The sequence below is a fragment of the Felis catus genome, chromosome B1, assembly GCF_018350175.1.
Source record: "Felis catus isolate Fca126 chromosome B1, F.catus_Fca126_mat1.0, whole genome shotgun sequence".
NCBI classification, from domain to species: Eukaryota; Metazoa; Chordata; class Mammalia; order Carnivora; family Felidae; genus Felis; species Felis catus.
In genome coordinates, this window is record NC_058371.1 from 28,624,531 (window position 1) to 28,641,411 (window position 16,881).

A 16,881-nucleotide genomic window follows, 5' to 3' on the forward strand; every position below is an offset into this window, starting at 1 on the left:
GTTCAGATGTAGCAGCAGCAACAACTGCCAAATCAGGTGATATAATAAAGAGGTTTGATCACTAGAATAGAATGGAAGTGGGATTCCAAATGATCATCACAGTGGAGAACCTCAGAACCTAAAAAGTAATGTGTATACCACAAAAAGAAAATTATTCTTGAATACCACATGCTCCCAACAGTTCTCTGGAATGGCACTCACAGAGTCTGTATAAAGTATACCAAGCACACTGGCATATTGATGTTGATTTTATTTGTATGAATAACTGTTTACATTACACAGGACCAGAAAACACATGGCAACAGTTACAAGCAAGACTGACTGATTATATCATGACCACTCTGTCCCAGGTCCTGGAAATGGCAACCTTAACTTTCAACTCCATGTATCATCATCTCCTGCTCTTGCTTTCAACTTGATATCAGTAGATTCTATGAAACACTAAGATCTCCATGTTGATAAGGTTTAATTCTCAAAGAAGAATTACTTTTTTGTTTTCCCAATTTCTCAACTGGTTTTTCCTAGAATCTGGAACATCATAAGCTTTCTGAGCATACCTAGAAGGAATTCCCACATGGGCGTACTAACAACAACAGCACAAAGGATGGGAGGAAGGAAGGAAATGTTCATTGTTGCAAGGTTCTTAACACTACACACGAATATAATGTTATGTGAAGGTATACCGCGTAAACCCTAGAGCAGGGTTTCGCAGAAGTGGCACACACCATTGACATTTTGGGTAGAATAATTCTTTTTGTTACCTAGTCATCGTATCGGCTTAACATTATATCCTCTTAAAGGTCTGACTAAAATGTAAAAATATAACCTAGTAAAGATTTGACCCAGGACTCTAAAAACCTTTAGAAAGTAGAAAATATTCCCAAGTTTTGTATTTGTTATTTTTTTATTGTTGTTTTTATTTTAGAGAGAGAGGGGCGAGAGAGAATCATAAGCAGACTCCACGTTCGACATGGGGCTTAATCCCATGACCTTGGGATCATGACCTGAGCCGAAATCAAGAGTGAGACATTCAACTGACTGAGCCACTGAGGCCCCACTTGTATTAGTTATAATACTGATAAATACTTTCTTGTTTTCAATACATGTTTTCAAAATTACATTTGAAAAACATTTAGGATTACATATGATTTAGATAAAGGTGAGCAATAGAAAATTTGTCTATGGAAGTTTTTTAAAAATAATTTAATTCCACTGTAGTTAACATATAGTGCTGTATTAGTTTCAGCTGTACAATATAGCGATTCATAAATTTCATGTATTACTCAGTGTTCATCAAGATAAGTGTACTCATTTAAAAAATGTTTATTTATTTTGAGAGAGTATATGTGCACACATGCGTGCATGTGGGGGAGGGTCAGAGAGAGGGGGAGGGGAGAGAATCTCAAGCAGGCTCCACACTCAGTGTGCAGCCTGATGCAGATAAGATCATGACCTGAGTCGAAATCAAGAGTCGGACATTTAACTGGACCAAGCCACCCAGGCACCTCAGATGAGTGTTCTCTTAATTTCCTTCGCCTATTTAACCCATCCCCCCACCACCTCCCCTCTGGTTTTTGTTCTCTATAGTTCAGAGTCTGTTTTTTGGTTTGTCTTTTTTTTGTTGTTGTTCCTTTGTTTTATTTCTTAAATTCCACATTATGAATGAAATTCTATGGTATCATTTCTCTGACTTGACTTAATTTGCTTAGCTTTATACTCTCTAGATCCATCCATGTTGCTGCAAATGGCAAGACTGCACTCTTTTGGCTGAGTAATATTCCACTGTATATACACCATATCTTGTTTATCCACTCATCTTTCAATGGATACTTGGGCTGCTTCCATAGTTTGGTTGTTGTAAGCAATAAGCAAAGGCTGCATATACCCATCTGAATTAATGTTTTCCTATTCTTTGGGTAAATACCTAGTAGTGCAATTGCTGGATTGTAGGGTAGGTCTATTTGTAACTTTCTGAGGAACCTCCATACCATTTTTCCAGAGTGGCTGCATCAATTTACATTCCCACCAACAGTGCAAGAGGGTTCCCCTTTCTCCACATCCTTGCCAACACCTGTTTCTTGTGTTGTTGATATTAGCCATTCTGATAGGTGTGTGGTGATATCTCAATTGTAGTTTTGATTTGCATTTCCCGGATGATGAGTGATGTTGAGCATCTTTTCATCTGTCTGTTGGCCAGCTATATGTCCTCTTTAGAGAAGTGTCTGTTCATGTGTTCTGCCCATTTTTAAATTGGATTATTTATTTTTCCAGTGTCTTTAGAAGTTTTTTAAAAGGCTGGCTCTTCAGAGTTATCAGACACTAGGAGCTATGTCAATTTATTAAATGACAGAAGCTCTGAGTCTCAAGACTTCCATTTCAAATACCACAGGTTAAATAAATTTGAATAGTCTTTTCTGTTTGTAGTAACATGTAATCAAATAAGAATATAAAGATCTAATACATACAATGTGACTTATTACTGAGAGAGAGAAGCTGAAGAGACCTCATTTTTTTAATGTTTGTTTATTTTTGACAGAGAGAGAGAGAGACAGAGCATGAGTGGGGGAGGGGCAGAGGGAGAGGGAGACACAGAATCCGAAGCAGGCTCCAGGCTCGGAGCTGTCAGCACAGAGCCCGATGTGGGGCTCGAACTCACAAACTGTGAGATCAAGACCCGAGCCGAAGTCAGACACTCAACTGACTGAGCCACCCAAGCGCCCCATGAGACCCCATTTTTAGAAAGGATCTGCCTCTGCTGTTTTTCTGTGAGGCCCCATTTACTCATGTTCTATATTTTTGCATCTCAATAAACCAAAGAAGCTATGTTCCCACCCTAAGTGGGAAACAAGAAGGTTAATCATTCTAGGAGTTTTGTCCTAGGCCCCCAAACATCTGATTACATCTGAGACTCAGATCCTAAACACGTTCCAGGACATTAGCTTCAAACAAACCTTCGCCAAATTTTGGCATCAAAATCCTTACCTTTGGGGTGCCTGGGTGACTCAGTTGGTGAAGTGTCTGACTCTTGGTTTTGGCTCAGGTCATGACAATTGGTGAGTTCAAGCCCCACACTGGGCTCTGTGCTGGCAGTGTGGAGTCTGCTAGGGATTCTCTCTCTCCCTCTCTGCCCCTCCCCTGCTTGTGCTCTGTCTCTCTCTCAGAATAAATAAACACATGAAAAAAAATCCTTACCTTCAATGATCAGAAAATAACACCTATTATTCACCTGTCACTTGCCTTTGATTAAATCCTACCCTGGACTCCTGTAAGAAAATATACCTTCTACCCCTTTCCAGTATAAATGCTAACCCCAAGGGATGAGACTCATTCTCCGTCTGCTGTATTCTGCCTGTTACTTAATGCTATTCAATAAACTCTTTTTTTTCACTTCCTGGCTGACATTTGGATTTCCATCCTGCCCAAAGCCAAGCATCCTCTTGGATGGTCCTGCAGGACCCCTCTCCAGGGTTGAGGACCCAGCCTGCCTGCATCATTACCAAGAAGCAGGCAGATTCTATGCCAACATGATATTTATATTATCTTAAATATAAAAAATACCTAACAGTTAAGAATAATTTTCCAGAAATATTTTCTTCTGTTTTTATGCCACAATGCTGATGAGGGAGAAGTGTCACAATCTGTCAGCCCCTGTATCCTACACATACTTAAAGCTCTGAAGTGCAAAGTTCAAAAACAACTCAGTAGTCAAATGTTAAATCTGCAGATATACTCTTGGTTGTGGGTTGATCATTATTTTTTTAGCCACTATTTGATTATACAATAATTAAATAAATGTAAAAGACTTATTAGCTAAGAAAATTCACATGGATAGAGATGTATAAGTTAACACAGCACAACAAATGAGTGGGTAGAAACAAGATATGATCTGGATATCTTTTGGAAGACCATGAACCTAGAACTGATGGTGTGCTACCGTGATGTTTATCTACTGAAATTAACTACTACAGAGTACAAAGTATAAGTGCCTCAGACAGAATGCCCAAGTCACAGTTAATTACATTATACAGAATAGATTCCAAGATACCGTGTATATAATAGGTAGTGAATTTTTTTGAGTAAATGAAATACTTTAAGTATATCATTATCTCAAAGTTTAAGTGGAAATAAAAGAATGCTATTTACTTAGCTACTAGGGTATGTGGAGGAGAGAATGAGAGTATTCAGTTAAGTATGTGCTTTAGGAAATACTTAAATAAAATGAAGTAACTGGTTTTGGAGGGCTGGAAAAAGAATTTAAATGTTTTCAAATCCATCAGATTGCTGACAGGTGATCAATGTCTAGCTGGCAAAAAGCAGAATACATGAAATGAAGCATAGTCAAGCTAAGAAAAATGGGGATTTAACTAAGTTTACAGAAGTACATCTTTGATTCAAGGGTAGTGATGTCACAAAGACAGTGGAGTAGCAGACCCCACCCTCTGCCCCCTAAGAAAAGATCAACAATTACATAGCTACTTACAAACAAAAACAGCTCTGGCAGAGCTTTGGCGTTCACTTAAGAAACTGCAGCAACATGGTGGCACAAAAAAACTGAGAGTAATTGCACAAAAAGGGAAGGACGAACAGCTTCAGTTTGCCTGTATCAGCGCACAAATCAAGCTGGCATTGCTCGGTCCCAAAAGGGTATTTCCCAGGTAAAAAAGAGTTCCCCTCACCAGAAAAGTGAGAGTGAGGTGAGTAACCAGCTTCCCTACCCCTCTGGGGCACTTCACGAAGGATCAAGGATCTGCTTTGGTTTTACCCAACCAGAGAATGGCAAAGCTGAGACATATAGAGACTGCTGGGAACAAGGAAGAAAAGCAGAGGCTACCTGTAGCAGCCATACAACAGGAGCAACCACCTTCCTACTGACTTGTTCAGCAAACACTAGCAGCTTTCGCTACTGAAGAAACCAACGGCCACAAAGCTGTGGCATACCCCTGCAAATTTCACTAGTTTCAGACCCACCTATTTATATTTGCTGACACCAGCTGCCCAAGTCTCTCTACCCACTTTCTGCCAGCAGCCAGCCAAAGACCCTCTGGCTCCGAGAGTGTAACACACCCATGCAGACTCCTGCAGCTGACATTCACCAACATGCAGGTGCTCAGGGCAAGCCCCCTCCAGTTGAGTACTTATATGCTGCTGGGTAAACAGCTGTCACCAGCCTAAAATGCTGTGTGCACACCATGCAGAGATCCTGCAGCCACATCAGACCACATCCATAGTGAAGGCTCCTACGGCTGCATGTGGGGCCAGATTAAGCCCTGTCTTCTGTCGCTGGCCTATAGCCACTCCCAACTATGCACGTGCATACCCTCTGGCCCAATCTCCATCACTGACCTCCACAGTGCTATGTGTCCAGGGCAAGATCCAACCAGCATGGTAGTGAACACAGCCAGATCCAGCTGCCAGTACACATGCTGGTGGCTGGCCTGTGCTACCTGTCCTGACTTCCACCATTACATGTGTTAGCAGCTGACCCCTGTTACAACATAGGCACCTGCAACTGAGTGTGTGCGCATAACAGACTCAGGCCACTACTGCTGCTTGCTCTGGTCCCTAGTTGACAGACCAGGGGAAGACACTGAGAACCCCAGGAGCTCATGCAGGTTATGTGAATGTCTGGCAACACTCACCAAGGACCACAAAACTGCCAATACTCTGCAGGCCAAGACCTAATCCAATGAGTTGCCATCCACCCCCCTCCGATCTGGAGCTACCATAAGCCGTGGTACCCTGCCCCCACTTGCAGGTGAGGTCTACGCTTACCAACGTTCAATGTATAAAGTCTGGAAGAGGTGACCACTTCTTCAAATTCACAGACACCTACGCAAAGCTATGAGGATTATGAAGAATCAGGGAAACATGACTCCACCAAAGGTATATAGTAAACCTCTAATAACTGGCACAAAGAAATGGAGATAAAGAATTTGCCCTACTAAGAATTCAAACTTTCTCTACACATTCAACATAGTATTGAAGTCCTACCTAGAAGAATTAGGCAAGAAAAAGAGATAAAAGGCATCCAAATTGGAAAAGAAGGCATCCAAATTGGAACTGTCACATTTGCAGATGGCTTGATATTATATACAGAATACCCTAAAGACTCCACCAAAAAACTCTCAGAACTAATAAATGAATTCAGCAAAGTTGCAGGACACAAAATCAATATACGGAAAATTGTTACACTTCTATAAGCTAAAAACAACTATCAGGAAGAGAAGAGGGGTGCCTGGGTGACTCAGTCAGATAAGCATCTAACTCTTGATTTTGGCCCAGATCATGATCTTATGGTTGTGAGATGGAGCCCAGTGCGGGGCTCTGTGCTGAGCATGGAGCCTGCTTAAGATTCTCTCTCTCTCACTCTTAAAAACTGAGAACAAACTGAGGGTTGATGGGGGGTGGGAGGGAGGGGAGGGTGGGTGGTGGGTATTGAGGAGGGCACCTTTTGGGATGAGCACTGGGTGTTGTATGGAAACCAATTTGACAATAAATTTCATATATTGAAAAAAAAAAAGATTCTCTCTCCCTCTGCCCCTCCCCTGCTCACATGCTCTCTAATGAAAATAAAAAATAAATAAAATCTTTTTTAAAAACCCCATTTACAACTACATTATAAAGAAGAAAATACCTAGAAATAAATTTAATCAAGGAGGGGAAAGACCTGTACACTGAAAACTATTAAGACACTATTGTCACTATTAAGACAAAGTGAAGAACTCACAAGTAAAAAGATATTCCACGCTCATGAAATTAGAAAAATTAACATTTTTAAAATGTCCATACAACCCAAGGCAATCTACAATTCAATGCAATCCCTACCGAAATTTCAATGGCATTTTTTCATAGAAATAGAATAAATAATCCTAAAACTTACATAGAACCACAAAGACCCCAAATAGTCAAAGTAATCGTGAGAGAGAAGAACAAAGCTGGAAGCACAATGCTCCCTGATTTCAATGATAATATAAAGTTATAGTAATCAACACAGCATGGTACTAGCATAAAAACAGACATATAAATCAATGGAACAGAATAGAGTCTGGAAATAAACCCAGGCATATGAGGTCAACTGATTTATGACAAAGGAGTCAAGAACATACAATGGGAAAAGGACAGTCTCTTCAATAAATGGTGTTGGGAAAACTGGACAGCTATATGCAAAATAGACTACTTTCTTACACCACTCATAAAAATTAACTCAAAACAGATAAAAGACCTGACTGTAAGACCTGAAACCATAAATATCCCAGAAGAAAACATAAGCAGTAAGCTCCTAGACATCAGTCTTGGCCATGATTTTTTGCATCTAACTCCAAAAGCAAAGGCAACAAAAGCAAAATAAAGTGGGACTACATCAAACTAAAATACTCTGCACAGCAGAAAGAACAAACAAAAGGAAAAGACAACCTACGGAGTAGGAGAAAGTATTTACAAGCCATGTATCTAGTAAGGGGTTAATATCCTAAAATACATAAGGTACGTAACAACTCAAAAGCAAAAACACAATCTGATTAAAAAATGGGCAGGGCGCCTGGGTGGCTCAGTCAGTTAAACATCTGACTTGAGCTCAGGTAATGATCTTGAGGTTCATGAGATCAAGCCCTGCATCGGGCTCTGTGCTGACAGCTCAGAGCCTGGAGCCTGCTTCAGATTCTGTGTCCCCCTCTCTATCTCTGCCCCTCCCCCACTCATGCTCTGTCTCTCTCTCTCTCTGTCAAACATAAATAAACATTAAAAAAATTTTTTTTTAAATGGGCATAGAACTTTAATGGACATTTTCCTAAAGAAAATCTACTAATGGCCAACAAGTACATGAAAAGGTAGGTGCTCAACATCACTAAGCATGAGGGAAATGCATATCAAAACCCAATGAGACACTGTCTAATATCTGTTAGAATGGCTATTCTCAAAAAGACAAGATAAAGAGTGCTGGATAAAGGATGTGGAGGAAATGGAACCCTGATGCATTGTTAATGGGAACATAAACTGGTGCAGTCACTATGGAAACCAGTATGGAGATTCCACAAAACATTAAAAATAGAACTACTATATGATCAAGCAATCCCACTTCTGGGTATGTATCTGAAGGAGATGCACTTGCTATCTTAGAGAGATATCTGTATCCACCATGTTCACTGCAGCATTACTCACAATAGCCAAGACATGGAAACAACTTAAGTATCCATCAATACATGAATTGATAAATATGGGGTACACCCACACACCCACACCATAGAATACTATTCACCAATAAAACAAAGGAAATCCTTCAGTTTGTGACATAAGAATGGACCTTGAGGGCATTATGTTAAGTGAAGTAAGTCAGAGAAAGACAAATACCATTTGATCTGACTTACATGTGGAATCTAAAAACATCAAATTCATAGAAACAGAGAATAGAATGGGAGTTGCCAGGCCTAGGGTGTAGGGGAAATGGGGAGATGTTGGTCAAGGGTACAAACTTTCAGTTAAAAGATTAATAAGTTTGGAGGATCTATGGGACAGCATGGTGACTACAGTTAACAATATTGTATATTTGAAAGTTGCTATGAGAAAAGAGCTTTAAAACAAAACAAAGAGCATAAAAACAAAACAAAATGGTTTATGATGTGAGGTAAAAGAGGAGTTAACTAACCTTACTGTGGTAAACATTTCATAACCTATGTATTAAATCATCACATTATATACTTTAAATTTACACAGTTATATGTTAATCATATTTCAATAAAGCTAGAGGTCTGAGATCATGACCTAAGCCAAAATCAAGAGTGGTTAACCCACTGAGCCACCCAGGAGCCCTGGAAAAAATTTCTAACTCACACAAGAAGTCTGGAGATGATAAAGGCAGGTATTAGTTTTCTACTGCTGCTAGAACAAATTACCACAGACTCAGTGGATTAAAACAAATCAAGTTTATTTTATAGTTAAGTAAGACTAAGTCCAGTGTAGGTCTCATCAGGTTAAAATAAAGGTGGCATTTGAACTGTGTTCCTGTCTCAGGCTCTGGGGGAGGATCTCTTCACTTGTTGGCAAAATTTACTTGCAGACTGAGCACTAACATCCTATTTCCTTTCTAGCTGTTTGCTGAATGCTGCTCCCAGGTTCTAGAAGTTACCAGCATTCCTTGAGTCATAACACCTTTCCTCCATCTTGAAAGCCAGGGAAAACAGGCTGAATCCCTCTGAAATTTTTCCTGTCTCCTCTCTGACCCATTCTGCCTTCCTCTTACATTTCTAAGAGCTCATATCTCGAAACTGCGCTCACGCAGGTAATCCAAGATAATCGCCCATCTGCAGGTTTGTGATGGCAATCAGATCTGCAAAGTCTTTGTTGTTATGTAAAATAACAAATTCACAGATTCTAAGAATCAAGATGTGGGCATTTTTGGGGATGTACTGTGCTGCCTACTGAAGGCAGATTCTGAATTTACTCAGTTCCCCCAAAATATTAAGGATTCAAGTTCCTTTGCTTTGACTCTCCTTACTGCTGTCTATAGCTTTACTTTTATCTTTGGCTCCTCTAAGTCTTAAGAAGGCTGCCAAGCAGCAACTAGACCTATAGCTTCCTTGCTTGCGGTCCTTAATAGAGACACTGCCTTCATCTCAGGATTTCCAGGCAGGTCTCATACAGTATCCTAGTGAACCATACAGACCAGGCCTGTACATCAGTAAACCAATAAAGGAGAATAGGACAAAAAAATAGTTTAAATTATGTAAGATGATTTAGAATTGTTAGAAAGACTATAGTCTACTAACTTGGTTACCCTTTGCACACACACTTCTTCTAACACATACACTTTCAAAAATGCTTAAGGCTCATACAAAACCCTTCAACCTACCTCACAAAAAGGGAACAAGCCAAAATGTCATCCAGTTACTGCATCTAACTTCAGATCCATGATCTGACTAACACGCCTTCATTTCCAACAGGTCTGGATATAGATCCCTAAAGTTAACATCCATTAAGGTAATACAGCTATAAGATTATTATCTACACCCAAAATACATCGGTAAAAGGAAAAAAATAGGGTAACTACAATTAAATTCAGAAAAGTAAACAATGATACAGCAGTGGTCAGTGTTAACTGGCCCTTAGCACACAGTATGTCCTTTTGAAAAGAAGCAGCTAGTATTCTTTACCCTCAAAATTCTAAAGGCTAGTAACCATAGCAAGATCACGGTTAGACAATGGTTGAAATTAGGACTTTGTCTCCTGGCAACAAGCCTCTAAATCTTCCCATCTTCCAAGGCTCTGAATTTGGAATGGCCTTTACCTACTGCATTCCAATTAGAAACTATCCATTTCCTCCCCCATTGCATTTAAAAAATACCTTTACTGGGGCGCCTGGGTGGCTCAGTTGGTTAAGCGTCTGACTTCAGCTCAGGTCATGATCTCACGGTCCGTGGGTTTGAGCCCCGCGTCGGGCTCTGTGCTGACAGCCCAGAGCCTGGAGCCTGTTTCAGATTCTGTGTCTCCCTCTCTCTCTGCCCCTCCCCTGTTCATGCTCTGTCTCTCTCTGTCTCAAAAATAAATAAACGTTAAAAAAAATTAAAAAAAAAATAAAAAAAATAAAAAATACCTTTACTGTATAAACCTGAGTAGTTTCCATTTACCCAGTAGAAAATACTTAAAGAAGGTATCGGGAAGGTTGGAAGTATGTGCTCTATAGCATACTTATCTCCTGTTAAATCTCTTTTCTAATCCGAAATTCAAACTAACTTCAGAAAAGATGAATTCTTTACCTCAATCTAATTTTATGAGGCTGACCTGTGAAACCACATGAAGAAAGAATCTTTCTTATCAAATCTGCAATCTGAATGTTTAAGGTCTTCTGGGTCTAAGTAGGACACGGTCAGGGCACTTCAATATCCTCAAATTTCTGTATAATTTCCTTCCAAACCACAGCCTCAGGAAGCAAATGGTTATGCCCCAAAGTATAAGGGAATATCACCAACATCTCAAGTTGGCACCCTTACTGCCCTCTCTCCAAGTTAAATCCATAGTATACAATCTCTTACTTGCAAGTACCCCTGTCCCAGTACGAAATTCAGTATCAGCTGGAATGCTGTTGGCATCAAGCACAGAAACTTGTTCAAACTGGCTTAAAAATAAGTTGACTTCTTATAACAAGAAATTCAGAAATCTTGCAGCTTTTATCAGGATTGACGGGTTCTGTGGCTCCAGATGTCATCAAGGATCCAGGTTTTTTCCATCTCTTTGTCCTGCTGTCCTCAGCTTTAGGGTCGTCCTAACACTAGTCTCTTTATTACCTCAGTGGTGCTATCAGTAGCTTAAGCAAAATGCTTCCTTGTTCACATCAGATTGGCTTCTCTTTCCTAGAGACCCCCACGTCAATACATCTTCAGTGTGTTACTGACCCAAACTGATTTAGTTCAGCCCACCCTTGGAATCAATTACCGTTAAAGTAAATGAAGTAAACCACGGACGGCTCAGACTACATCTGGGGTGAAACAGAAATGGAGATGTCAAGTACTAATTCAACGATAACATTAAGTTGGGTACTGACAATCTTTAAAATGACATCCTTTCAATAAATTTGAAATGTTTAAAAGTAAGTAATATTAAAACAAAAAGGGTCAAACTGATACAAATAAGGCAATGGCCTTAAGAATAATTCAGTTTCTCTTTTACCCATTAATACCAGCTCAAGTTGAATTCTTTAAAGCATCTCTTAAAATTCTTAAGAATAATCAGTCCCTCATCTGTGCACCTGTATGTTTATGATAACGCTGTATTTTATATTTAGTTGTATGTGTTCTAAACTAGAATGTGAACTCTTTAAGGCTGAGGAAAAAACACTCATTTTCTCTGAGGGTATCAAAAATAGTGTCTGACACAATAGGCACTCAGATGTTTAATGAATGATCGAATACATAGATGTTTAGATTATTAACGTTTTCACCTATTTCAGATTTAAGAAGTGATAGATGGAATGGAGATAAGAAGTGGAAATTAGTGTCCTTTTGGAGATACTTGCTTTTGCTGAGCCCATAGACATATTAACTCCTCCAAGGTGAGTGATAAAAAGAAAAGCCAGAAGCAGTCAATGTTACTATACTTTTTCTTTTCATTCTATTATTTTCTTCTGCTAACCATTCTTTTTTAAAGTTTATTTTTATTGTTTTAATTTACATCCAAGTTAGTTAGCATATAGTACAACAATGATTTCTGGAGTAGATTCCTTAATGCCCCTTACCCATTTAGCCTATCCCCCTCCAATAACCCCTCCAGTAACCCTCTGTTTGTTTTCCATATTTAGAAGTCTCTTACGTTTCGTTCCCCTCCCTGTTTTTTATTATTTTTGCTTCCCTTCCCTTATGTTCATCTGTTTTGTATCTTAAAGTCCTCATATGAGTGAAGTCATTTATTTGTCTTTCTCTGACTAATTTCACTTAGCATAATACCTTCCAGTTCCATCCACGTAGTTGTAAATGGCAAGATTTCATTCTTTTTGATTTCTGCTAAATCAAATTTAATTTTTTAATTTTTTAATTTTAATTTAATTTTTCCTTTTATTTTATTCCCACTTTTGCCTTAAGGTTAATTAAGGGCCCTTTAAAACCTATGGAGTTTTAAAATATGAAATAAAAATTTGTGCTCACTTCAGCAGCACATACACTAAAACTGGAATGATACAGAGAAGATTAGTATGGCCCCCTGTGCAAGGATGATATGCAAATTGGTGAAACATTCCACTTAAAAAAAAAAAAAAGAAAGAAAAATTTAACTTAATTTAACAATTAAGTGTCCACTGTGTTGCCAGTTTCATGCTATGGACATAAACACAAATGAGATAAAACTCACAATACAGGAGAATCTGACAAAACCAATATTTGTAGTAAGAAAAATGAGTATAAAGTACTATGAGAAACAAATGAGTTTGTCTAACTGGGCAAATACCTAAGAAACCAATAAATCTATATTGTTGGTTATTTGCAATGTTCTTACATGTCTTGTTGCATGGTTCTAATTTCTCTGCTAACTTTAAGAGGTTGTAAATTAAGTGTTGGGCAGGGGGGCATTACAAAAAAGCGTAAAATTTTAAAAAGCCTAGAAGAACCAAAACCAAAGAGCAATACCAGGAATTAATTTTTGATCAAACAATTACTTCAATTTGGAAGTGGCAGGATATATCCAGTCCATTCTACTTTTGCTCAAAACTGTGGTGTCTAGATGAAAGAATATGCTATCAACTATATCTGTCATTCCCACCAATTCTCTCAAAGTGATACCAGGGGGTATGTATGTTTGAGTCAAGAGTAATTAATTTTAAAACAAAAAAAGAAACAAAAAACATTCCAAAATGAGTTCTAAGTATGGGTCTTGCATCAAACTACAGTTAGGTTTTACATTAAATGCAAATTGATAAAGGAAAAAAATTCAGAAAATGAAAAAGCTATATTGTATTCACATAAGATCTAGACCTATAAATGCAAAATGTTTATAATGAGAAATTGCATATGCTTTTTTTCTTTCTTATCAAAACAACATAATGGATTATGCCTTCCCAAAAAGTACAAGTAGTACTTTTCAAAAATTAGTATCAGAAATAGTTGTATACCTGAAACTAATGTAAATACTATGTGTTAACTACACTCAAAAGTTTTTCAGAAGAAAAAAAATAGTGGCTCTAGTGGAATAGCTGGAAATAGCCAGATATAATCTTGCCAAATTAAAACATCAACTAAGTCTCTGAATGGTTGAGTCAAGGAAAAAAAGTTATTTTTCTAAATTCTTTTTTAAAATTTTTTAATGTTTGTTTATTTTTGAAAAAGAGGACATAAGTGGGGGGAAGAGTAGAGAGAGAGAGAGACACAGATTCTGAAGCAGGCTCCAGGCTCTGAGCTGTCAGCACCTGACTTGGGGTTCAAACTCACAAGCTGTGAGATCATGACCTGAGCCGAAGTCAGATGCTCAACCGACTGAGCCACCCAGGTGCCCCCATTTTTCTGAATTCTTTAACTGCTGTTTTATATTATGCAGGAGGCACAAAGAATCTATACAATGGCTTCTCAATAAATGTGCTGATATATGCTTCTGAAAAATTTATCAGGATTAAAAAACTACATGTGTCTGAAATCTGGCTACGTTAACCTGTAAAATTTATTAACCAAAATATCACACTTAGCTCTTCTATTACACAAGGCCATGAGAAGCCAATAAAATAATGAATAAATAATCTTTGTACTTATTTTTTTAGTGGTACTTACCAAATCTCAAATGGTAGAAATTACTAATTTATATAAAACTTTATAGTAAAAATGAAAAAAACCCTCAACTTATAGGTCATAATAACTTACCTCTTAGAAGTAAATTTTTTTTCCAGATCCTCATTGTGAACCAGTTTTGTATCCCCAAACTGCCATGATGATTGTAGATCACAGCCTACATCAAGCCGGCACTGGTTAAGAGTATCATGTATGAAACTATACTCTCTAGTGTTGGTGCAACAAGGTGACAAGTAAGCTAAAAATAAAGAAAAGGGCAAGTGGTTATTTGACTTTAAAATTACATCTTTGTGGGGCGCCTGGGTGGCGCAGTCGGTTGAGCGTCCGACTTCAGCCAGGTCACGATCTCGCGGTCCGTGAGTTCGAGCCCCGCATCAGGCTCTGGGCTGATGGCTCGGAGCCTGGAACCTGTTTCCGATTCTGTGTCTCCCTCTCTCTCTGCCCCTCCCCCGTTCATGCTCTGTCTCTCTCTGTCCCAAAAACAAATAAAAACGTTGAAAAAAAAAATTACATCTTTGTACATCTACACAATGACATATAATATCAAAACCAGAAAAATAATATTGGTACAATCCACAGATCTTAAGATTTTATCAGTTTTACATATACTCGCATTTGTGTGTATAGTTCTATGCAATTTTACCATATGTATAGATTCATGGCAACCACTATAATCAAGATTCATCACCACAAAGATCTCCCTTACTGTTTTATAAACAGAATCATACTGATAACCCTATTCCCCTTCTCTGCCTCTAAGTCTTGAAAACTACTCATCTGTTCTCCATATTCTATACCTTTGTCATTTCAAGAATGTTTTGTTAAGTAGAATTTTGTATTTGTGACCTATGGACATTGGCTTTTTTCATTCAAGATAATCCCTTTGAGATCCAACTAAGTTGTTATTTCAGTAGATGGTTTCTTTTTATTGCTAAGTATTCCATGGTATGGATGTACCATAGTCTAACCATCCACTCACTGTAAACCTAGGTGGTAGCCAATTTTTGGCTATTCCAAATAAGGCTGCTATGAACATTTGTGTATGGTTTTTGTGTGGACCTAAGTTTTCACTTCTCTGGGATATGCCCAAAAGTACAATTTCTGGGTTATATGATAATTGCACGTTTGGTGTTTTTAAGAAACTATCAAACTGTTTTTCAAAGAGTGGCTGAGCTATCTTACATTTCCGCTGGTTATATGACTGATTTGGTTTCTCCACATCTTTGCTAACATTTGGCATTGTTATTCTTTTAATTTTAGCTGTTTCATCAAATGAGTAGTGGTATCTTATTGTGGTTTCCATTTCCTTAATGGCTATGATGTTGAACATCTTTTTATATGCTCATTTGCTGTCTGTACATCCTCTTTAGTGAAATGTCTGTTCATGTTTTTTTCCTTACTATTGGAATGTCTTTTTCTTACTATTGAATTTGCAAAGCACTTTACATGCTCAAGATCTGAGTTCTTCTCAGATACATGATTTACAAGTGTTGACGAGGATGTGGAGAAAAAGGAACCCTTGTGCACTGTTGGTGGGAATGTTAGTTCTTCAAAAAATTAAAAACAGAAATACCATACGATTCAGTAATTCCACTACTGGGTTTTTACCCCCAAAAATGAAAACACAAATGTGAAAAGATACATGAACCCCTATGTTTAGCGCATCATTATTTACAATAGCCAAGGTATGGAAGAAGCCCTAGTGTCCAATGATAGATGAGTGGATAAAGATGTGGTATATAGGGGTGCTTGGGTGGCTCGGTCGGTTGAGTGTCTGACTTCGGCTCACATCATGATCTCACAGCTCATGGGTTCCAGCCCTGCGTCGGGCTCTGTGATGACAGCTCATAGCCTGGAGCTGCTTTAGATTCTGTGTCTCCTCTGCCCTTCCCCAGCTCACACTCTGTCTCTCTTTCAAAAAAAAAAACCATTAAAAATTTTTAAAAAAAGCTGTGGTATATATATTTACAATATAATATTACTCAGTCACAAAAAAGGATAAGATCTTGCCATTTGCAACAACATGGATGGACCTAGAGGATATTATGCTACATGAAATAAGTCAGAAAGAGAAAAAACAAATACCATATGATTTCACTTATATGTGGAAAATAAAAAACAAAAAGTAAAAATCAGACCCATAAATAGAAAAACTGATGGTTGCCTAAGGGAAGGGGGGGTGGAAGGAAGAGCAAAATGGGTAAAGGGGAGTAGCAGATATGGGTTTCCCATTATGGAATAAATAAGTCATGGGGAGAAAAGGTACAGCATAGGGAATATAGTCAATGGTACTTAACAGTGTTGAACAGTGTATGGCGACAGATAGTAGCTACACTTGTCGGGAGCACAGCATAATGTAGACTTGTTGAATCACTATGCTGTACACCTGAAACTAATGTAACATTGTGTGTCAACTATACTTAAAACAAAAAAACAAAACCCTACCTTTTCTCCCACTAAGCCTGTATTTTCACTTACCTAACAGTCTTTTACAAAAATTTTTAATTGTGATGAAGCCAATTTATCAACTTTTCCTTTTTTTTTTAAAGTTTATTTATTTATTTTTTTTAGTAATCTCTATACCCAGTGTGGGGCTCAAATTTATATACCTTGTGTTTTTGACATC

At 38.2% G+C, this 16,881-nt stretch overlaps 1 protein-coding gene, 1 long non-coding RNA gene and 1 other non-coding gene across 18 annotated transcripts in view; 2 read left to right on the plus strand and 1 right to left on the minus strand.

The window, feature by feature from the left end:
- TEX15 (testis expressed 15, meiosis and synapsis associated) overlaps positions 1-16,881 on the minus strand; it is a 101,313-nt gene that overhangs the window by 37,221 nt on the left and 47,211 nt on the right. For 13 of the 14 annotated variants that reach the window (XM_019828368.3, XM_045055332.1, XM_045055330.1 and 10 more), the window contains one exon: positions 14,328-14,493. In XM_019828368.3, the coding sequence (XP_019683927.2) occupies positions 14,328-14,493 (166 nt within the window). Of the gene's footprint in view, positions 1-11,024; positions 11,147-14,327; positions 14,494-16,881 lie in introns of those variants that run through there. The other variant, XM_045055336.1, reaches the window with a different exon arrangement.
- Positions 8,031-16,881, plus strand: part of LOC109498778 — a 47,752-nt gene continuing 38,901 nt past the window's right edge. The window contains exons 1-2 of one of the 3 annotated variants that reach the window (XR_006596417.1): positions 8,031-8,080; positions 11,939-12,040. This is a non-coding gene — a long non-coding RNA (uncharacterized LOC109498778). Of the gene's footprint in view, positions 8,081-8,822; positions 9,275-11,402; positions 11,579-11,938; positions 12,041-16,881 lie in introns of those variants that run through there. The other 2 variants (XR_002155677.3, XR_006596416.1) reach the window with 2 other exon arrangements.
- On the plus strand, positions 12,622-12,729 carry LOC111560285. The gene has a single exon (XR_002742043.1). It is a non-coding gene; the product is annotated as a U6 spliceosomal RNA (small nuclear RNA).